Here is a 23336-nt window from a genome sequence, read left to right as displayed (position 1 = left end):
AACCCCACTTGATCAAGTGGTTGGCGAATGTATTGGGATAGCTAGGTTGTTACGAACCAGTTGTTAATGTTGTTGTTGTTATGTTGACGGGGCAGTAGCGGTGGTTCATGATTAATCAGGTGATCAGAAAAAATACCACCACACCACATTTTACACCACATAAACTTGGTGTGTATGGATGTACTCAACGTTGTTATAATTTTGCTTAGGTTTGTGTTCTTGGTATAAGGCTGCCCAAAGGGAGATGGCCAAGTGGGACAGATTCAGGCCGGGTTGAACCATCGTTAAGGCCTTCATGTGTCTCTCCTCAGCCCCGTCCTGAACCAGGCCGGCCTTCCCCAGGGACCCTCCGACCAAAAGGTTGTCGTGGTGACGGTGGACAACTGCGACGCCTCCGTGGCCATGAGATTTGGTCACATGATAGGAAACTACACCTGTGCCGCCCAGGGCAGCCAATCGGGTTCCAAGAAGTAAGTCAGTTGTGGTGTGAAAAAGTAAAAGGGTTTACATGTTTTGCATATCTTTTATATTTCACACTTTTCACCCGGGTGATTTTCCCCTGATTATTTCCCATTCCTCACCAAACATCCCCTCATTAGGAGATGCAGTGCGAGTCGTGTTTTGAAGTAAAGTTCACCCTCTCTCTCTAGGGTGTTAACTCGACTACACTCTGAATCTTAACTTTATTTGACGGTTTTACTCCTCGCTTGGTGTGCGTGCAAACACTGAACCACTGATTGCACAGGTTTCCGTCTGTGTGATGAATCTTTCATGACCGTGTGTCCCCCCATTGTGGCGGACTCTCCTTCTGATCGGCTGGAACACGTATCCCCAGGCGTAGCTAACGTTCCTACCCTGACCGTCCTGTATCTCCACCCTCAGGTCTCTGGACCTCACGGGGCCCCTGTTGCTGGGGGGCGTTCCCAAGCTGCCCGAAGACTTCCCCGTCCAGAACCGGCAGTTCGTGGGCTGCATCAAGGATCTCCGCATCGACGAGAGCCACGTCGACATGGCGGGCTTCATCGCCAACAATGGCACCTTACCCGGTGAGCCGCCAGGACGCTGCGGCTCAGAGCGCGCACAGTCACAACACTCATGTATTTATAAATAGGAGCCCTGTTATCTGAAGGGCCTCCATTACCGTTACAAGGTCAGCCGAAGGTGGATCTTCTGACGCAGACAGGAGAGGCGTCTGTATTATGCTTTGCGCTGCAGGGGGCGGGCGGCGGGGAGGATGATGGCATTACCTGGTATGAATAGTTTATCCCTGTCTGAATAATCAGACCACACTGAGCTAACAGAGTCTGCCCCCCCCCCTGGTCCCTTAGGGTGCTCGGCCAAGCGTCACTTCTGCAACAACAGTCCCTGTCAGAACGGAGCCACCTGCGTCAACCTGTGGGGGTCTTTCAGCTGCCACTGCCCCCTGGGGTACGGAGGGCCCAAGTGCGAGAGAGGTAAGAAGGGGGGGGTCCGGGCGATCAAGGCACGGGAACATCAACGTACGGGTCGCTCAACATGAGGAGGAAGGACCCCTTGTGTTTATGGAGCCCGATGGGGGATTTAAAAACTGTGAGACACATTTAAAATCTTTTCTACGTCGGGATTCCAGTACTTTTAGCCTTCTCTTGTAGGGAATACTTTATATTTATTCATTCTTTTACTTTATTTATAAAAAAATATGTATACAACGTGAGACAATTTGTCAGAATGATTGTCTCACAATGACTAGAACGTGGTACAATCAGAATAGAATAAAGAAGCACACACTTGCACAACGATTCTTAATTTCATGGGATTATACACTAATTAAAACATACGTATGATTATTATCTTACATTTTTCTGCCGTGTCCGTTTCGCTAGATGCCACTCGGTTCCACATGCCTCTTCTTCATAAAGGAGAGACGGCTAAAAGATGAGGCATATCATGAGCGTAGCGAGACTGCTACTTCCAGGGACGGGAGCCAAAGATGACAGCTGAAGGGGATGTGTGTGAAACGTTCAGTTGAAGGGGAAATGGAATGTGGAGGAAGGAAGCCAGCGAATGCGAAAGGAGAGGGTAGAATAGACCCACTTTAGAAGAACAGTTACATGTCAACAACGGCAAACACGGGCAGCGCAGTGGCGCAGCAGGAAGACATATTGTTCCACCTCGTATCACCAGTGAAATGTAGTTTAATTGGCCTTGATAACACGAATATATTATACACAAACCTCTCAATAGTGAGTCGTCACAGCCATCCAGAGGATGTGTCTATTTGACGATTAAAAACAAACACGTTTGCATTGGTTACACGCGCTTATGTTTAACACAAATGTTGATATGCGTCAGCCTGTTGCATGCTAATCCAGCGTCTAGCCTGCCACAATTAACTTCAAATAGCTGCCGTGTCTGGATCGCACAACGGTATTTCCATCCCTTGTGTTCTTCCCTGGACTAAATCTGTCCTTCCTGTCTGCAACCGTCGCGTGGGCACCGCGACACAATCGCATCCCCCGGTCTTTGCGGTAAACACGCCGTCACGTCGGGGCGTTGCACCGCTCAGACTCGCCCCCGTCGTTGTGGATAGGGGCTGAAGTGCGCCTCCGAACGCGCAGACACAGTGACACCCCAGCGGGTGCACCGCCACGCTCCTTTTATCTCCTGACTCGTCTGTTCGGCGGCTCAGCCTGCATACCAAGTATAGAGATATGCGGCTGCCGTAGCCAGCCACCCATGCACGTCTGAACGCTGAGGGAAAAAAAAAAACACGTTAACATCGTGTCGGTCAGGGGAGGGTCAGTCGGTAATTAGCCTGACCTTTCCGGAGAAGTTTTGGGGTTTCTCCAAAGTTTGTGTTCGTGTGTCTTGAGACTCTTGATGCTTGGTCTCTTGGGGGTGCCAGCGAGGGGTTGGCCGGCTGCCGTGAGTGACACGCTGCTGGGGTGAGCATAAGGCACGGGGAAGGAGCCATGGTGCCTCCGTCTCTGACACCTGCTGGGGCATACCAACCAGCCCTGATTGCTCACTCAGTCTTAATTAATCTGCATCTCGCCACTGCTGCTGTATCCCATATGCATATCTCTCGCTCTGTCTCCCCCTTACATCCCACTCTTTCCCCACCTCTATCTCTCTCTCACTCTCTCCCCCAGCTCCCTCTCTCTCTCTCTCCCCCCCCTACCTCCCTTTCACTCCCCACCTGTCTCTCCCCCCCACCTCCCTTCTCCTCACTCCCATCTCCCTCTCTCTCTCCCCCACTTTCATATTTTTCTCTCTCCTCTCGCTCTCCCCCCTTCACCCTCTCGCTCACCCACCTCTCACCCTCCCCCCTCTCTCCCTCTCTCTCCCAAATCCTTTTCTCTCCCCTCCACTCCTCTCTTCCTCCCTCACTCCCCCGCCATCTCCCTCTCTCTCCATCACCTCCCTCTCCCCCCTCCCTCCCAACTCCCTATCTCTCTCCCCCAGTATTTAATCATCTCTGCCCTCCCATTTCCCTTCCCCTGTCGTAGTGATGGCCAACCCGCAGCGTTTCCTAGGCAACAGCCTGTTGCAGTGGAGTCACCTGGCGGCGGCGGCGCTGGCGGTGCCGTCACACGTGGAGTTCATGCTGCGCACGCGGCAGCCCAGCGCCACCCTGCTGCACCTCTCGGCCGGGCAGCAGCACAACCTCACCCTGCAGGTGACCACGGACGCACGCACGCCTCCTCGCACACGCGCACATCCTATAGACACGCACATCCTATAGACACGCACGCACAAGCACATCCTATAGACACGCACGCACAAGCACATCCTATAGACACGCACGCACAAGCACATCCTATAGACACGCACGCACATAAACATCCTATAGACACGCACACACAGAAACATACGATAGGCCCACACACACAGAAACATACTATAGGCACACACACACAAGCACATCCTATTGACACGCACGCACAGAAACATACTATAGACACGCACGCACAGAAACATACTATAGAACATACTATAGACACGTACACAAGCACATCCTATAGACACGTACACAAGCACATACTATAGACACGCACGTACAGAAACATACGATAGGCACACACACACCTACATATTATAGACACACGCACACACACATACTACACACACACACACACACACACACACACACACACACACACACACACACACACACACACACACACACACACACACACACACACACACACACACACACACACACACACACAGTCAAACATACTATAGGCAAACACACATACTATAGGCACACACACACACACATACTACAGGCGCACACACACACATACTATAGCCACACACACACACACGCACACTATAGACACGCATACGCTTTAAGCACTGCCTATACGGTCTCATTCTGCTCAAGGCCAACTCTATGCATTATTTAATCCCACAGCGAAGAGTATGGCCAACATTACATGTGTGTGTTTGTGTGTGAGTGTCTTTCTGCACGTGTGCATAATGTACAAACTGCAAACTGACAAATGTACACACATCTTCTGCTGACATACATCTATGTTGTATGTGTGGGTTGTTGGAACACATTCCCAGCAGACCGGTCCCTCTCACACGAGCCCGGTGTGGATAACTGAACGCACCGCTGAGCCAAACCACGGCCAACATTTGGCCTGAGGCTCCACCTGTTGGCTGTGTGTGTGTGTGTGTGTGTTCTCGCTCTCACGTGATCTTATTTCATTTCCGGCTCGTGCTTTGTTTCTGTGTACCACTCGTGGCCTTCTTCACAATTCCCATCATGCCCCACACTGATTTAAAATACCCTTTGGAGTTCTTAAAGGTGACATATTGTTCCCCCAGGTGTGAGTGTGATTAACCATTACAAGCCGTTAGGAAAATCTGCCTCCTCTGACATCACAAGTGTCCACATAGATGTATGGCGGATAGATGAGCAACGTTTGCTCCAGTCCACTGGGTAGGCTGGTAGACCGATCTATCCAGCACACATCTAGGCGGACACGCCCACTTGTGATGTCAGAAGCGGCAGATTTTCAAAACAGCTTGTAACGGCTAATCACCCTCACACCTGGTGGTATAATATGTCACCTTTAACAGACGAAATATAGGACTTCATGTACCGGGAATGTTCTGTCACGCCAACCAGACACCACATCCACCAACCTTCTCCTCTCCCCCCCCCCCCCCCCTGTAGCTGCGTGGGGGCAGTGTGGTGATGGGGCTGCACCGCGGCGAGGACTCCGTCCTGTCCCGGGTGGAGGAGGTGCTGGTGAACGACGGAGCCTGGCACCACCTGCAGCTGGACTTCAGCAGCTCCCCGGGGACCCCCAGCCACCACCGGGCGGTGCTGTCCCTGGACCACGGCCTCTACCTGGTGGGTGCTGCTGCAGGAACCCCCTCCCCTGGTGGACGGGACGGGACAGTACTGGGTGGTCCAACCGCCGTGGCTGTTTGGTTGGATGTCCGGCTTAAGATGGAAATGTTTTGGGACATATAATAATAAAATAATGAGCAAGAAAATGCAAGAAATAAATGAAAAACAAACAAATGGGGTCCCCAGGATCCTTAGCAACAAGTGCATAACTCAAATACTACAGTTCATGTTCAAAAGGGATGGGAAGAAGTTGAGAATGTATTCACTTTATTCTCTTTATTTTTTGTATTAGAGTCGCTGAAGTTGTTACATTTGTGTACGGTTGTGTTTACTTCGACGAAAAAACGATGTGTGTGTGTGATGTAACCTGTGGTCCCGTCTCCAGGCCAGCATGGAGGTGGACGGGGGTCTGCGGGGGTCCAAGCTGAAGGCGGTGACCGTGGGCGGGCTGCTGCAGGCGGACGGCACGGTGCAGCACGGCTACCGCGGCTGCCTCCAGGTGAGCCCCGCTGGCGTGACACCGCTGGCGTGACACACGGCTTCTGCACTGTGGTTCCTCCAATGGTTGTGGTCAGGTCTGACTGTGAGTCTGAATCTGTTTCTCTGTCTCTGTCTCTCGCTCTCTTTCCTTCTCCGACACTGTCGCTCTCTCTCTCTCTCTCCATCTCCATCTGTCTCGCCTGTCTCTCTCTCTCTCTCTCTCTCTCTCTCTGTCTCTGTCTCTCCCCCTCCCTCCCTCCCTCTCTCTCTCTCTCTCTCTCTCTCTCTCTCTCTCTCTCTCTCTCTCTCTCTCTCTCTCTCTCTCTCTCTCTCCTCCCTCCCCCCCCTCTCCAGGGTCTGAGGGTAGGGGAGGGTCTGCGTCTGGCCCAGGCCAGGAAGCTGAAGGTGGAGCAGGGCTGCAGCGTGCCCGACCCCTGTGGCTCCAGCCCGTGCCCCGCCCACAGCTACTGCAGCGATGACTGGGACAGCTACTCCTGCACCTGCAGCCCCGGTGCGTTCACGGCCCACTCTGCCCACTCATACCAGTACCAGCAGCAGCTCATAGGACGCGTCAGGGTTCACGATGCGTGTTCTAATCCGTACATTACTGGGGGTATTCCTACGAAATTAGAGTTTTGTAAAACACATTAAGGTTGAATGTGCTCAATTATATGTATGAAATTGAAATTGACGCATTTTGTGCAATCTATGGTTCTCCTTACTGAACAAATATCCTCTTGTTTATTAATAATAGCAATTCTCAATAATTAATAAACAAAGTACTAGTATTGAGCCTAACCGAGGTGTGACTCGCGTCATAAGGTTCGCCCCCCAAGGCCGTACTGCAGACCCGTCATGTTTACCGCCGCTGGCCCCCTGCTGACACCAGACAGGGAAAAACAAGTCGCTTCATTGACCCTGTTTTCCTCTCTCCTCTCTCTCTCTCTTGCTCTCTCTCTCTCTCTCGCTCTCTCCCCCTCTCTCCCCCTCGCAGGTTACTATGGCAGCGCCTGTACCGAAGCGTGTGCGCTGAACCCTTGTGAACACGAGTCGTCCTGCGCCCGGAAGCCCGGCTCGCTCCGGGGCTACTCCTGCGACTGCCCCAGTCATTACTTCGGAGAGTACTGTGAGAAGAAGTTGAGTGCAGCATTCCTCATGCCCCTTCACGCCGTGCCTCCCGGAGCGCCCTTTGTCTTCCCCTGGTTGCTGTTGTTGTTGTGGTTGTGGTGGTCGTGTTCCAGACCGTTGGTGCGCTCCTGTTCTATTCACCCGTGTTAATCCCGGGCCATTCACAGTGGCTTCAGACGCATGTCATTAAGGAACCGGTCGGGTTTGGCTGGCATGCATGCAGTTATTACAATGCAGAGCCACTGGGAATCGAACCCGGTGCCTTTTAGCTGACGTCTGCACTGTACCCCCCCCCCCCCCCCCCCCCCCCCCCCTACATCCCGTTGCCCTGCCACTGTTGACTGACGATGCCCCCGTGAGACGTTGGTTCACGTTATTGCAACTTATTGAATTTAAAACAGTGTTCAATGCAACCCCCAAAGCTGACGGTGCGTTCCCTGTGTGAGCAGGACCGACCTGCCGTGTCCCCGAGGCTGGTGGGGCCACAAGACCTGCGGCCCCTGTAGCTGTCTGACGGACAAGGGCTTCGACTCGGACTGCAACAAAACCAGCGGGGAGTGCCGTTGCAAGGTACCGCCTCTCATGGGCGATCTGGGACGCCGTCCAATCACCAATGACCACTCAGGGGGGGGGGGCATCAGCCAATTAGAAGGGAAGAGCGTCCAAAGCAGGCCTCTGACTTTTCTCTGGTTTGGCCGAGGGCCAGGTCTTCCTGTCGGAGTTCCCAGGATGCTGGGAAATGTTAGTGTCTTTATTCAAGGCCCCGAAGAATGTGTATAATTGTGTCGGGCTGTGATTCAGCACTAGGATTGGGATTGCTTATCCCCAAAGCCCAGCTTTAACGTGTGTGTGTGTGTGTGTGTGTGTGTGTGTGTGTGGGTGTGGGTGGATGGCTGGTTTAACCTGTGCATATTGTCTCCTCAATGCACAACAGCTGTACAGCCTCAGCCAGAGTCTAATCTAGTCTGACTCGGGCCAGGTGAGGCTGCTTAAACTAGCCCTCATCCACACACACCCCCACTAGCTTATGATTTGAGTTAAGAGTTAAGTTGTGCATTTTTATTAATTCCAGGTGAGTAATGTGAATGTCAACAACCAAAAGCACAGGACAAGTATTACAATAAAATAAGGACAACGATAACATCATGCAGTATATACTATAAAAACAATATGCTAGTTCAGATGAGGCTACCCAGAATGCTCCAGCGGCGTGTGAAACGGCCCTCGCCCTCGGTCTGTGCCCCGTCTCCAGGACAACCACTACCGGCCCGAGGGCAGTGAGTCGTGCCTGCTGTGCGACTGCTACCCCATTGGCTCCTTCTCCCGGGCGTGCGACCGGGAGAGCGGCCAGTGCCAGTGCAAGCCCGGCGTCATCGGGCGCCAGTGTGACCGCTGTGACAACCCCTTCGCCGAGGTGTCGCCCAACGGCTGCGAGGGTAAACAGACGCGCACACACACACACACATAGGCAGACACACAGACAGACAGACACACACAGACACACAGACACACACAGACAGACAGACAGACAGACAGACAGACAGACAGACAGCCGCACACACACACAGACGGACATACGGACACAGAGACACATACGGACACACACACATACATACATACATACATACATACATACATACATACATACATACATACATACATACATACACAAACAGACACACAGAGCTCGTTACTCGAAAACCCATAATTGTACACATAACACATAAGTCTCTGGCTATAAACATAACCTGGCTCGGTCGAGGTATGGAAGTCAAGATATCATGTTGTGCTTTGTAACTGAGAATGCGCCTGAGGTAATGGACATAAAATATAACTCACAGAGAACATGAGGTCAGTGTCCCCCACGTTAGACAAGCAGGTCTCGTTCTGACTCACCAATGAATCATCATGTTCTCTGTCTCTCTTGCTCTGTCTCACTGTTTCCTTCTCTCTCTCTCTGTCTCTCTGTCTCTGTCTCTCTGTCTCTCTGTCTCTCTCTCGCTCTTTTTCTCTCTCTTGCTCTCTCTCTCGCACTTTATGTGTCTCCTGCCCTCGCTCTCTCTGTGCCTCCTTCTCGCCCTCACTCTGTCTCTCCCTCTCTCCCTCTCCCTCTCCCTGTCTCCTGCCCGCTCTCCCCTGCCGTCTCTATCTCTCTCCAGTCATCTATGACAGCTGTCCTCAGGCCATCCAGGCCGGGATCTGGTGGCCCAGGACCAAGTTCGGCCTCCCCGCGGCTGTGTCCTGTCCCAAGGGATCTCTGGGTGAGCAGTGCTGAACAATCTACATAGCATTAGTGGGCCTGCAGTGAGTCAGCCTCGAGGCCCCGTCCATCCAGCCCTCACTGCCTTCCTCTGTGTTTCACCGTCTCTCTCCCCTCGGTGCCCCACAGGCACGGCCATTCGCCACTGTGACGAGCACAAGGGATGGCTGCCCCCCAACCTGTTCAACTGCACCTCCATCAGCTTCTCCAAGCTCAAGGGACTGGTGCGTACTCCCACAATGCACCTGGCTGTTTGTTTGAGAGCGGAACCACATATATAAATAAATACATCAGGAAATAATGTTAAGTTAAGAAATACATGAATAATTGCATGCATTCAGGCATGAATATAAATAGATTATTATCATAATTTTGTAGTAGTAGTAGTGTTGATGCTGATTGTTGATGATAATAAGTAGTAATAGTATTCTTGATGAGAATATTATCGAAACGATTGTGACCAAAAAATTGACATTAGTTACTACTTGAGTATTTTCCGTCGCGGCTCCTCTGGGGAGATGTCGGTTCACCGTGCCCCCCCCCCCCATCCCCTCTCCTCCAGTCGGAGAGGCTGTCCCGCAACGCCTCGGCCCTGGACTCGGAGCAGGCCAAGCGCACGGCCGCCCAGCTGGCCAACGCCACGGCACACACCCCCAAGTACTACGGCAGCGACGTGCGCGTGGCCTACCTGCTGACCCAGGGCCTGCTGCAGCACGAGAGCCGCCAGCAGGGCTTCAACCTCACCGCCACCAAGGACGTGCACTTCACCGAGGTACCCCCCCCCCACACACAACCTCTCTCTCTCTCTCTCTCTCTCCTTGGTGTAGGAGTGTGTTCACCACATAGCTGTGATCAACGCGGTTATTATCTTTGACTCTGATTGTTAATACTTACAAGTAAGATCCACACTGCTGGGTCAATCCGTGATCTGCATCCACGTCCCCTTAAAGGAAGCTACGCTACTGGAGAGCTGCGACTGAATGTGTTTTTGATCAATTAATTATTGTTCTATTACTTAGAAGGATATTTATTAATTATGCTTATTAATTACTATTAACGCACCATTACAGCTCTAGCTACCATCACAAACGTTGACGTTCAAACACAGAGAAACGATCCAGTTCTCCCGCCCACCGTGCTGTCAGAGTCGGACCCCCCAGCTGCTCAGCCCCCCCCCCCCCCCCTTGTGTTATAAATAGTCTCCGTGGCGCGGCGAACCCACCCTCCGCACGACACCGCCTCCACTCACCTCCTCCGTCCGACCGCGTTAACCTAACCCCTCCCCCTTCCTGTCCCGTCCCGTCCCGTCCAATCAGAACCTGGTGCGCGTGGGCAGCGCCATCCTGGCCCCGGACACGCGCGCCCACTGGGAGCTGATCCAGCACACGGAGCGCGGCACGGCGGCACTGCTGCGGCGCTTCGAGGACTACGCCAACACGCTGGCGCAGAACATGAGGAAGACCTACCTCAGCCCCTTCACCATCGTCACGCCGCACATCGGTGGGCCGCACTCCTACTCTCTGCCCTTTTGGTTTTATCTCTTTTGGATGTGTCATGAGGACGTCTGAGTGCGCCTTTGGATGGGCGGGGTGGGTCAGCGGCTAACGATGTAAACATGACCGCTATTAGCACAACTAGTACTTGAAATGAGTGCAGCCCTCAGGGGCTGTGTGTCTTTTGAAGGACCCTGATTGGTTGTGGACCCCTATCAACACAACTACTCCCGTCGGACGCAGTCCCTTTTTTGATGGACTGATTGGTTGTTGACCCAATCAGGCCCGCTTCATGTACATAGCTCTTAATCCAAGTTAAAGTGTAAAATGGATTCACAGGCCCAAAGGGCAACACTGTAACCCTATCACCACTATTACCTTGTTAAACAGAAAGCGAGGCCCTCGCCTTAACCCCAGAGGGGATGAACCTTGAGACGGCACACGTCTGAGTTCACTCTCTCGTTATAGACGTATGAAGCCCACATTGATAACGGCAGGCAGTCAGAATTTGTATTCACCGGATGGGCGACAGAAAGTGTGTGTGTGTGTGTGTGTGTGTGTGTGTGTGTGTGTGTGTGTGTGTGTGTGTGTGTGTGTGTGTGTGTGTGTGTGTGTGTGTGTGTGTGTGTGTGTGTGTGTGTGTGTGTGTGTCTTCAACGGGGCAGGGCTGCTCATCAGCCATGCAGAACCACTCGGGCGCCTGTCTGCCATTTAGAGAAAAACTCCCGTCGATCAATTATGCTGACGGGTAGGTCAGCGTCGTGTTTGCATGCCCGCTGCCACTGACCTCTCTCCCCTCCCTCCCCCCTTCTCTCTCCCCCCCCAGTCATCTCCGTGGACCGCCTGAAGAAGATGAACTTCGCGGGCGCCAAGCTGCCCCGCTACCAGTCGCTCCGCGGGCCACGGCCCGACGACCAAGAGACGGCCGTGACGCTCCCGGACACGGTGTTCGAGCCCGCCGCCCCCCTGGAGACGCGCGGCCACCGGCAGCTGGAGGTCTTCCCCGAGTCCCCCTCGTCCAGGAACCACACCGCCGCCGCCGCCACCACCGAGGCGGCGGCGGCGGCGCCCACGGCGTCCAGGAAGAGGAGGCACCCGGCGGAGGGCCAGCAGGACGCGGTGGCCAGCATCATCATCTTCCACAGCCTGGCGGCGCTGCTGCCCCAGAGCTACGACCCCGACAAGAGGAGCCTGCGGTAGGTTCAGCCCCCCGAGGAGAGCCGGGGGAGGGGCGTGGAGGGCAGGGGCCGAGGGTCCGCAGGGCACTCGCCCGGTACGACCTGCTCTGACCTCTGACCTCTGACCTCAACTGTAGTTTTGAGTTACCAAACATGTTGAGCTGTGATTGGATTAAGTTAGAGAATGACTCATCCGGGTTTGTTTGTTTGTTTCTTCTTTTCAGTTCTTCGTTTCTTTGCTGTGATTTGAAGTCTTTCTTTCTTGCTTGCTTGATGTCTTAGTTTTTCTTGATTGCTTCCTTTCTTGCAATTATAATCGTACAATTGTTAACCGTTAAGCGCGGCAATTATAATCGCCGTGCTCAATTATAATTAAAATAGACTAGAATGATAGTCTATTAATATAGTCGTTATTATTCTCAGTATTTCTTTCCTGTATCTCTTTCTAACCTTCCTATCTCCCCTCCCTCCCTCCCTCCCTCCCTCCCTCCCTCCCTCCCTCCCCCCCCCCCTCCCTCCCTCCCACCCCAGGGTGCCCAAGCGGCCGGTCATCAACACCCCGGTGGTGAGCATCACGGTGCACGACAACGACGAGCTGCTGCAGCACGCGCTGGACAAGCCCATCACGGTGCAGTTCCGCCTGGTCGCCACCGAGGAGCGCTCCAAGCCCATCTGCGTCTTCTGGAACCACACCATACTGTGAGGGAGCACACACACACACAGACACACACACACACACACACACACACACACACACACACACACACACACACACACACACACACACACCATACTGTGAGTAGACACATTCACACACTGAAACCATACCATTCTGGGAGTGAACACACAAACACACTGCAAATTCTTGGTGCTGCTGTTTAAGATGTGGGTGCTGATGGAATTGGTGGTTTTCTAATCAATAAAACCCTAGTCTTCCAGGTTTCTTAGAAGTTTACCAAAGCTTGCCCAACCTCATTACGGGGCATCGCCCGATTGCATCAGCGCAAGCCTTCCCATGATCCTTTGTGCCAGGCTGTGCATCCTCCAGTCCGATACAAAGTCAACGGAGAGCGTTGCCTTGACGCGCTATGACCACCCACCACATGACCGGCTGCCCTGTGTGCCAGCGTGTGGAGGTCTTCCTAACGCTGTCCTGTTCTCCCTGGCGGTGTCAGGGGTGGGAGCGGAGGCTGGTCGGCCAAGGGCTGCGAGGTGGTGTTCAGGAACAACACGCACATCAGCTGTCAGTGCTACCACATGACCAGCTTCGCCGTGCTCATGGACATCTCCAGGAGAGAGGTGAGGACACGCACGCACGCACGCACGCACGCACGCACACCACACACAAGCGCAGAGACACACACACAAATACATAGACATGCACACGTATATACACCTTACACACGCACACACAAGGACACACACAGTGACATACGCACGCACGCATGCCCGTGTGTGTGCCTGTGTGTGTGTGTGTGTGTGTGTGTGTGTGTGTGTGTGTGTGTGTGTGTGTGTGTGTGTGTGTGTGTGTGTGTGTGTGAGGACCCACACACACGAGGACCCAATCAACTGGCGTCGCACTTCATGCTTGGTGTTGCTTTTTGGGGAACAAGAAGATGTTTGAGCAGCTCACTAAACTCCAATAAGCCACACACAGACAATTCCCTGCTTAATATAAATGGGATCGTAGATACTCATTTGAATGAATTGTAAACAATGGGACAATCTATGTGTTCTCCTGACCCTCCATGTTTGTGTTCCCCGCTCAGAACGGCGAGATCCTCCCGCTGAAGCTGGTGACGTGGAGCACGGTGGGCGTGACGCTGGGCTTCCTCTTCCTCACCACCCTCTTCCTCCTCTGCCTGAGGGCCATGCAGTGCAACCGCACCAGCATCATCAACAACGGAGCCGTCGCCCTCTTCCTCTCCGAGCTCATCTTCATCCTGGGCATCAACCAGGCAGACAACCCGGTAATCCATCGGCCCTCTTCCTCCTCTTCCTCCTCCTGGCTCCTCCCTTGTCTGTGGTACCTCGCCCGTTCGCCCACTCTGTGTTTATCGTGCTCCCCTGGCCGATCGATCGGATGTGGACGGGAACATCGCTATTTAGGGAATGGAAGCAGTTTAACCAATCGATTAAAGTGAGAGTACAGGTCGTTCAAGGAAAATATAATTAACGTTGTACTTATTATTTTCCGATAAGATCTGTAATTACTTGGTAAGTGGTACCGTATAGATGGAAACATTTGCCTTACGTTGACCTAAAAAGTAAATTTAGCAATGCTTTTATCCGAGACTGAGAACACTGTAGAGCTTATCCCTTATTAATGTCTTCCTTCCATGACTACTAAGCAAGGTCAAATTCAAGGTTCTGAATTTCATTCATTTCATTAGTTACTTTTTTGTTTTGATTCTGTTTTACATTTTTGGATTTCAATTTTTGTTTAGTTTTCATTCACGGTTTCATGGCAGAAAAAGGATTGTGTCAGAAGTATTCAATTGAGACAGATGAAAAAGAAGAACATTTTACCAAGACGAAAACTAAACATTCTCAGTATTGTTTATCATAAAGCCTAATTTTCTGTCTATATTTCAGCGTATCTTTTATCCTCCCATCTAGTTCTCGTTACCTCTTTAGTTTTGGTAACCGACGTAAACCCGGTCCCTAAGTGTGTTCTCCTCTCCCAGTGGTTTTTGTGACCGATGATAACACGACCCCTAAGTGTGTTCCCCTCTTCCTCCAGTTCACCTGCACGGGCATCGCCATCCTGCTGCACTTCTTCTACCTGTGCACCTTCTCCTGGCTCTTCCTGGAGGGCCTGCACGCCTACCGCATGCTCAGCGAGCTGCGCGACATCAACTACGGCCCCATGCGCTTCTACTACCTGATTGGCTGGGGAGTGCCCGCCTTCATCACAGGTCAGACACGTCGTCATGGCGACGGGAGGATTCAAATGTACAATATATGTCTTATATAAACGTAAATTAAAAATAAAAAGAAAATGTAAAAAAAGAAAGAAACCAAGATTGTGTTTTTAAAACGTCATTCATCCTGTTTTAGTTGATAATAAATCGCCGCTGCCAGGTGGGTTTGTTGTTTACTGGCAGAGCGTCTGACGCTATTGTGTGTGTGTTTCTGGCTGGGGTTGAAGGCCTGGCAGTGGGACTGGACCCAGAAGGCTACGGTAACCCTGACTACTGCTGGCTCTCCGTGTACGACACCCTCATCTGGAGCTTCGCCGGGCCCATAGCCATGGTGGTGGGGGTACGTAACCGCCCGCCGTCAGCCCCCCTCGGCACACTATGCACTCCGGTGTCCTTTGTTGTGTGACAGCGTTTATATACCCTGACATATAGGGCCAACTACCATTTATGTCGCAAGTGTAAAACAAATGATCACTGTGCATTCACTTTCCATCATCTCTCTATATTTTCTTATTTTACAAATTCAATCTTTCTTTCTTTCTTTCTTTCTTTCTTTCTTTCTTTCTTTCTTTCTTTCTTTCTTTCTTTCTTTCTTTCTTATATTCTCTCTTTCTATACTTCATTCCTATCCCTGTTCTCTTCCCACACACATTGACCAGTACTGTTGAAGGCTGTCTCGACTGTATGCCTCAATGCATTCTGCTGTCACCCATCACTCCGGTCCAGACAGTCCTATCCTGCGGGGTCTGACTCTGTGCTGTTCTGTCCTCAGATGAACGTCTTCCTCTACATTCTGGCCTCCAGGGCCTCCTGCACCCTGAGAAGACACGGCTTCGACAAGAAGGAGCCCCCTGTGTGAGTGCCCTAACACCGATCACCGTGTGATAACCTCCAGTATATAACTGGATTGTTTTCCATGTTTGGTAACGGTAGGGATGATGTGGCTTGCACGCTCTTCGAAGATGAACTAGATGCAGCTAGGAGCTCAAGGAATTGACTCCAGGCTAGCGTGGAGGAGTTGTTTTATTGATCTCTTGCTCTCATGCGATCTGTTGATGTTGTCCCTACACCCAGAGTTTTACAAACCAACCGTCCATAGTTGATTGATTATGATACTGGTCTTTGTTTCTCCGGAAAAAAAAAAACTTCTTTTAAAAGAAAAACGCCTGTAGCTGTCACAAGTAACTTGAAAACAGTGTTTGGAATGTAGATTCAACTAAAGTTCTTGATTGTGTGTGTGTTTACATAGCTCTGGTCTGAGGACAGCCGGCGGCGTACTCTTGCTGGTGACGGTCACATGTCTGCTGGCACTGCTTTCGGTCAACAGTGACATGATCATCTTCCACTACCTGTTCGCCGGATTCAACTGTCTCCTGGTGAGTTCCCTGATACCCAGGTCTTACGGACCACATGAGTGCTTCCAGAAGCATCCTACCTCTGTCATTTCATTTGAGCCCAGTTGGTTGAATTGACTAACTTAGCTAGCTAATTAGCTAACTTAGCTAGCTAAAAGGGAAAAGTCCAATTTAATTTATTGGTTGCTGTTGAAGTGTGATTTGGTGTTGGGTGTGACTCTCTCTCTCTCTCTCTCTCTCTCTGTCTGTGTCTGTCTCTCTCGCTCTCTCTCTTTCTCTGTCTCTGTCTCTCTCTTTTCCTCGCTCTCTCTCTCTCCAGGGTCCGTTCATCTTCTTCTTCCGCATCGTGTTCAACAAAGAGGCGAGGTCCGCCATGAAATTCTGCTGCAGTCGAAAGCGGCCCGATCACATGATCAAATCCAAGGCCTCTGTGAGTGTGTGTGTGTGTGTGTGTGTTGGAGCTCTGTCTTGTGAAACCCACCAGAGCACCTCTGCTGACTGAAGTCATTCTTCTTGAGTGCAGTTTTCATAATTCAGCAAATATTTCCTTCCAAAGATTACCTCCCTTGCAACACAGCCATGTGTGCAAGCAAATGCAACACAATCCAAAAAACGCATTCCTTGTTACTTTTTAACCTTTGATTGATTTTCACTGTGCTGAAATATAAACGGTCTTATGTGTTTAGTCGAGACTGGTCAAACAAAGCCTTCACATTAGATTAGATTAGGTTAGCCACTCTAAGCAGGAAGTTAGGAACACAGACACCAACTGCCATTTCAAACTGCTTTGCATCATAGTAAAAAACCTATACATAAACATAAATACATTTACATATGTATTTTTTCTAAATACTCAGTCACTTCACACCATAAAACATAATTAATATCAGGCATACCTAAACCTCTTCAGGGGTCACAACTATTAACCCCGTGTCTCGTGGCCCTCCCCGGTTCTTTCCCCCCCCCCCCCCTCCAGACGTACAAGTGCAGCGGGGGCTACATGGACGGCCGGCTGTACCACCTCCCGTTCGGGGACTCCAGCGTGTCGCTCAACGGCACCATGCAGAGCGGGAAGAGCCAGCAGAGCTACGTGCCCTTCGTCCTCCGGTAAGCAGCCGGGCCGCTCGCGCACACACGCACACACGCACACACACACACACACACACACACACACACACACACACACACACACACACACACACACACACACACACACACACACACACACACACACACACACACACACACACACACACACTAGTGTGGAGGTATCTGGGGATGAGCACGTGGTGGAGGTAGTGACCACGCCTTCTTGTGTCGCAGGGACGACGGACTCAACAACAGCCAGGCGCACATCGCTCTGAACGAACACGGCTTCCACGACACTAAGGAGCACCAGGACGGTACGCGCCGGCCCAGGGTTTGGTTTTCTGGGGGTTTTGAGCGACGCCAACCAGGGCTGAGTTGGTCAGGCAGCAGCTCCGGAGGCAGAGCGGGTTGGCTGGTAAACTGCAAGGTCGCTAGTTCGATAGAATAGGGTGTCGAGGTGTCCCTGAGCCAGGCACCTAGCCCTAACTGCCCCCGACGAGCTGGCCGTCGCCTTGCATGGCTGACGCCGCCGTCTGTGTTTTATTGGATGATTGGGGGAATGAATGGATGTAGGAATGGGTGAATGTTAGGCAATATTGTTAAGTGCTTTGGGTGGCCACTGGTAACAAAAGAGCGCTATATAAATGATGTCCAGTTACTATTGACCATTTACATTGTGTGTGTGTGTGTGTGTGTGTGTTTAGATGGCGACAGTGATTCAGACAGCGACCTTTCCATCGAGGACGACCAGAGTGGCTCCTACGCCTCCACTCACTCCTCTGACAGCGAGGACGGGGAGGGGCCCTACCGCCCAGAGGAATGCTGGGAAAACTTGGCCTCCAACGGCCCCAAGAGACCACACCTCCACGGTAGGAGACCACCCACTCACCAACCCTTTGTTTAAAATTCAACAGAAAAGATAAAGAATGGAAACGTCAATGTAAAAAATAAATGCCAGAACATTTAAGGCTCAATGGAAACCCTAGGCGGGCGACTTTCAGAATGAAAGAAAAATGAATGAACGTCATTCTGTCATCTGTCACTGGCTGTGTGACGTGAGCTAGGGTAGCTGGGCTGGCTGAGGGGCTGGGAGGGAGGGGGTGTGGGAGGGTCAATAGTACGGCCCTGGTCAACTTGGCGAGCGGTTCTGGCTGGCCAGCATTTTTTTATTTGACTATCAGCGATAGGAAGAGATTTAACTGATAACATTATTGAAGTCAAGGTTATTTTAAGTTTCAAGCTAGTTTAAATGTAGCATATTGCGAATAAATGTAAAACATTCATGCATATTTTTAAATATGTATAATGTAAAAGAATATTATATATTTTAGAAATTATATGAAATCTATCTATATTCAATAATATATATTTTTATCAAAAAAAATAAAAGTATTTTTTATAATATATAATATATATTATTTTTATTTATTTTTAAATATTAAAAAAATTATATAAAATATACATTTTATTAAATCTAATAAAATACTCTATACGATATACAATGACAATGACAACAACAATGACACCACTAATACCCCACAGACAACGGTAAGACGCAGCCGCCGGGAGACGCCTCAGCGGGACGTCCCGGGGAGGGAGCTGGAGGGCCGGAGCTTCTGCTGGCGGAGGGGCCGGCCCACCCGGCAACCATCGCCAGGGACAACCGAACGGCGTCGGACGAGAGGCCCGGGGACAGGGACGGCAGCGGCACCTCCACCCCGCTCCACAACCACCACCCCCACCACCACGCCCATCCACCCCAGAAAGGTGAAGCCCCCGCTGGCTGCTTTAGCCCCCCGATGGCTGCTTCAGCCCCCCATCGCTGCCTTAGCCCCCGCTGGCTGCTTCAGCCCCCCATCGCTGCCTTAGCCCCCGATGGCTGCTTCAGCCCCCCATCGCTGCTTTAGCCCCCGCTGGCTGCTTTAGCCCCCGCTGGCTGCTTCAGCCCCCCATCGCTGCCTTAGCCCCCGCTGGCTGCTTCAGCCCCCCATCGCTGCTTTAGCCCCCATCGCTGCCTTAGCCCCCGATGGCTGCTTTAGCCCCCGCTGGCTGCTTTAGGAAGGATCAGGCCCGAGCTTTTTTAATCCCAGAGATGGACTTTACATGACTGAATACAGATATAGGCTTCGCCCTTATGGGCGTGTCCCGTGTGCGAGCAGACGCACGGGACACGCCCATAAGGGCGAATCCTTGACATGAAATAGACCCCACATGGTAAAGGCACCCCCTTTTTAAAGGCATGGTACAAGAACTGAATGCGAGGGTACTTTCTCTCCAATAAATATTCTATTGGTTTGTTTTTTACCAAGTCTTTCTGCGTTTGTTGTAAAACAGATCTATTCTTAGAAGCTTTTGTTCCTTGGTTTATTGATTGGATTAATCAAAGGATTAACAAAGGAAAATCCTAAATTGTTCACCGGGACCAGAATCAATATGGATTTCGTTCTCCACTTCCTCAGGGATCCTGAAGAAGAAGCAGCTGTCTCCCATCGCAGAGCGGAACGGGCTCCACCGGATCCACAACGAGCTGTCAGGGGCCGGCCAGGGCCCCGGGTCCCCTCGCCGGGCGGGGGGCTCCCCCTCCCCCTCCTCCTCCTCCTCCTCCAGCGAGGGCCGACCCACGGCCCCCAAGCCCCCCCCCGCGGACCACCTCAACGGGGTCGCCATGACCATCAAGGCCGGGACGGTGGACGGAGACTCGTCGGGATCAGAGTGAGTAGCGTGCACACGCTTACAGACACACACATGCACACACGCATGCACACACGCGCACGCACACACCCACACGCGCACACACACACACACACACATGCACACGCACGCACACACGCGCAGTCGCGCACGCACACAGCACACGCGCACAGACACACACATGCACATGCGCGCACACACGCACGCGCATATACACTGACTTGCATGCACATGCACACGCACACACATATATATACACACACTTGGACATGCTGTGTGAAATCGACGCCATTGAGTCTGTTATGATGTGGTGCTGCTGTCGCCCGTGTGGTCGTTGTGTGTCCTCAACATCATGTGTTGTGTGTCCCATGTACACGTTGGTGTTGTTGTTGTATTTTAGTTTATCTGGCCAGTGTCCACCATCCCATTCAACGACAACAATAGTTATAATTATTAATGTAATGGCAATATATACTATTGTAAACAAATAGTTCAATATTAGAATAGGATGGATCACAATTCGGAGCTAATTTTTGATGATTATAGTTAAGTTAAGATGACAAAGACACTATTGTCGATCACTAATCTACCTTTTCTGCCTCCCTCTCTCATTTTTTGAAAACCATAGATTTTTATTCTTTAGTTTTGTTCACTGAAACACTGATCCCCATTCCTCGATCCGGATCTCTGTCTCCACACTCGCCATCAGCTCCACCCCCCATCATGACCTCACCCTCACTGTGGCCCCGCCCACCATTTCCACTCACTCACTAACATTTCAATTTCTGTTTCTTTTTTTCTGTTTTGTTTCCACATGTTTGTTTTGTCTTGTTTGGTTCCCTGGTTTGTCTTGTGTTTGTGTTGTGTTTGTGTTGTGTTGTGTTTGTGTCCGTCTCCCGCTCCTCGTTGCCACCACTGTTCCCTCCGGCAGCTTCCGTTTCCTCTCCATGTGACCGGGAAAGGGGGTGTGTCTTCACAGGTCCTAGAGTCGGACACACCGGCGTCACGGAATCCATCCATCCAATGGCAATGAAGAAGAACTCAGAGGGAGAGAGAGAGAGGGAGAGAAGGGGAGAGAGAGGCAGCATGGAGGGGTTGAGCACTGGACATTCCTTAATCCCAGAGGATCTCTTCCCTTCTCGATGCTGCACCTATATTTGAGGCGTGTGTGTTTGTGTGTGTGTGTGTGTCGATTGTGTGTGTGTGTGTGTACGTGTGCCAAACCTCAGGAGTCACCTCATTGGCCCAGGCTTAAAGCACACCGATCGGTCCCGCCCTTCCCTCGAAAAAAATTATGTTATTTTTGTTCACATACTTGAAAGCGATGCACTTTTTAATTTACACTGCCTGCCAAGATGCTCTGGTGGTCATTAGTTTTTTTTTATAACTTTTTTAAATGATTGTGTATGAGTTTGTTCCCACGTTTGTGTTTCGCTCGGCAGATTACGGAGCAAAATGAAGAAGTCATCCTTTTTTCGGGCGGGGCCATTCGGTTTGGTAGAATTGTTAATTATTCAGGGAATTAGACACACACACACACACAAAAGCACCACAAGTTTGCGTTAAAGGACGACCCGTAGTGTGTGTCGTCACCGCTCGCGGTTGCTAGGAGACCGCATCGGCCCATCTCCCGATGGAGTTCAGGTCTCGGGTACCGAAGTCGTCGCAGGATCTCTGAACGACGACAGAGTCTGTCCACAGACCCGACACCCCCTCTTTACCAGAGGAGAGGGGGACATGGACCCCCCCAGCCCCACTTTCTCGTGCCTGGTCATCAACAGATCGTCGTCCAGAGGCCCCTCTTCATCATCTTCATCTCCCTCACCCATTGGATTAGATCAACGGTTGGCGTACTAAAGAAGCACGGATGGACAGACTGACAGAGAGTCTACACTGTAACATATCCGATATAAGCTACTTGACACTGACGAAGGACGCGCTGTGTGGTAGCTCAGCTCCTCGGGGGTGGAGCAAGGATGTGGGTGAGGCTGGGTTGTGGGCGGAGCCGACGACGGCGGCCGCTGCATCACGCCGCCATTCCCTTAAGCCAGGCGGGGAAGGACCTTTTCTTTGAATTGCTGGCACCCCTTTGTTTCATGGACGTGAGAAACGCTCTCGGTATAGGACGCTGTCGCTCTCCTCCTCGCCACGGGAGAGACGTTGTCGTATGACCTCAATGACTAAAACACTGTATTTTATAGACTAGCAATGAGGCGTTTTTGTTTTTTTTAGGCATTTGTTGTAAAATATCTAAATACCTGCTACGAACTTGCTGTAATATTCCACCTGTAATCCAATGTGACTGTACAGAGTTGCCTGTAAAAAAATGAATTGGGGTTTCCACCCCGTGGTTTCACCATATCTATAAAAGGAATTGCTTACGTAACGCAGTCGGACTCGTATACTAACTGGAACAATTCATTTCACTGTCGTTTTTTTATATTGTGAAGAAAAGGCTGTTCTGCTACTTTCTCTCTCTTCTGAACATGTATGACCTTTGTAGATATCATTTTAACAGCCATTCAATCTCTAAGTACTCCTCTGATGCGGGTGTCACTAGATCAATCACAAATAACCTTTTCAAACCGTGTATGTGAACCTGGTTCCCTACAGACTGTAAATCTGATCCTACATCTGTTGTTGCACCTGTGCCAAGTACAGTGACAATATTGTCACTTTACAATTGCTGTTTGGTGTCTTAAAATAATTGTACTTCATTTCAAAGCTGTTATATTCCCAGGAAACACCACCTGATTTAACAGACGTGTGGGAAACAACGAATGGAGAAGTGGGCCACAAAATCAAAAAGGTTTTTCATGTTGATTTAATAAACGACTTTCAAATAATGTTGGCAATTTAGAAGGAATTACTGGCACATTAAACCTACTCCTTGTTTTATTGTTTTTATGTACTTGGTCTATACAAACTGCCTATCATCATAGCGCCCAAGCAATCAACTGCTCCAAAACCAACAACTGTCGTAGGTGATGTCAAAGCTTTAGTGATACAGGGTAGTGTCTATGAAATGGCTGTTATTTTTCTATGTGGAAATGCTTTGTAAAGGATTTCACCGGATTTCAAGTAAAACGGAGAGAAGTGGCTACCATGATTGTTGTTTTTTTTGTCGTGTTTCTTCGTCTCCTCTTTCAAAAGTCAAAAGGCTCGCCTCTCAAACCCACCTCATCCGTTTGGGTTAGCCAAGATCCATGAATGACATTAGTGACCTTACAAAGTACATAGGACCAGCAGGCTGTGCTCCGGAAACCCTTGAAATTAATATTGAAGAAAATTTTGAAATTGGATAGATTGTGTTTGAGACAAGGTAAAGGACCCTTGTATAGAAACTAATGATTCATAGCCAGGCAGCCCTGCAGGGTCTCCAGAGCGG

The 23336-nt window shown here is 50.8% G+C and overlaps 1 protein-coding gene across 1 annotated transcript in view; it reads left to right on the top strand.

Annotated features, from left to right (window-relative positions):
* The window catches only part of celsr2 (cadherin, EGF LAG seven-pass G-type receptor 2), a 25808-nt gene extending 2751 nt beyond the window's left edge, over positions 1–23057 (top strand). Inside the window, exons 2-30 of the mRNA XM_060069933.1 lie at positions 290–470; positions 883–1046; positions 1329–1454; positions 3489–3658; positions 5171–5350; positions 5736–5849; positions 6185–6341; positions 6825–6966; positions 7408–7528; positions 8211–8394; positions 9118–9219; positions 9348–9442; positions 9781–9990; positions 10535–10718; positions 11538–11907; positions 12421–12588; positions 13065–13188; positions 13659–13859; positions 14633–14807; positions 15041–15153; positions 15586–15668; positions 16063–16189; positions 16488–16598; positions 17145–17275; positions 17492–17571; positions 17962–18126; positions 18800–19024; positions 19717–19969; positions 20880–23057. Of these exons, the coding sequence (XP_059925916.1) occupies positions 290–470; positions 883–1046; positions 1329–1454; positions 3489–3658; positions 5171–5350; positions 5736–5849; positions 6185–6341; positions 6825–6966; positions 7408–7528; positions 8211–8394; positions 9118–9219; positions 9348–9442; positions 9781–9990; positions 10535–10718; positions 11538–11907; positions 12421–12588; positions 13065–13188; positions 13659–13859; positions 14633–14807; positions 15041–15153; positions 15586–15668; positions 16063–16189; positions 16488–16598; positions 17145–17275; positions 17492–17571; positions 17962–18126; positions 18800–19024; positions 19717–19969; positions 20880–20901 (4478 nt within the window). The 3' untranslated portion in view covers positions 20902–23057. The remainder of the gene's footprint in view (positions 1–289; positions 471–882; positions 1047–1328; positions 1455–3488; positions 3659–5170; positions 5351–5735; positions 5850–6184; positions 6342–6824; positions 6967–7407; positions 7529–8210; positions 8395–9117; positions 9220–9347; positions 9443–9780; positions 9991–10534; positions 10719–11537; positions 11908–12420; positions 12589–13064; positions 13189–13658; positions 13860–14632; positions 14808–15040; positions 15154–15585; positions 15669–16062; positions 16190–16487; positions 16599–17144; positions 17276–17491; positions 17572–17961; positions 18127–18799; positions 19025–19716; positions 19970–20879) is intronic.
* The last annotated feature ends 279 nt before the right edge of the window (positions 23058–23336 follow it).

This window comes from Gadus macrocephalus, chromosome 13, assembly GCF_031168955.1.
Source record: "Gadus macrocephalus chromosome 13, ASM3116895v1".
In the NCBI taxonomy this organism is placed as follows: domain Eukaryota; kingdom Metazoa; phylum Chordata; class Actinopteri; order Gadiformes; family Gadidae; genus Gadus; species Gadus macrocephalus.
The sequence above is the reverse complement of the archived record's forward strand: the minus strand, read 5'-3'. Positions and strand labels throughout refer to the sequence as shown.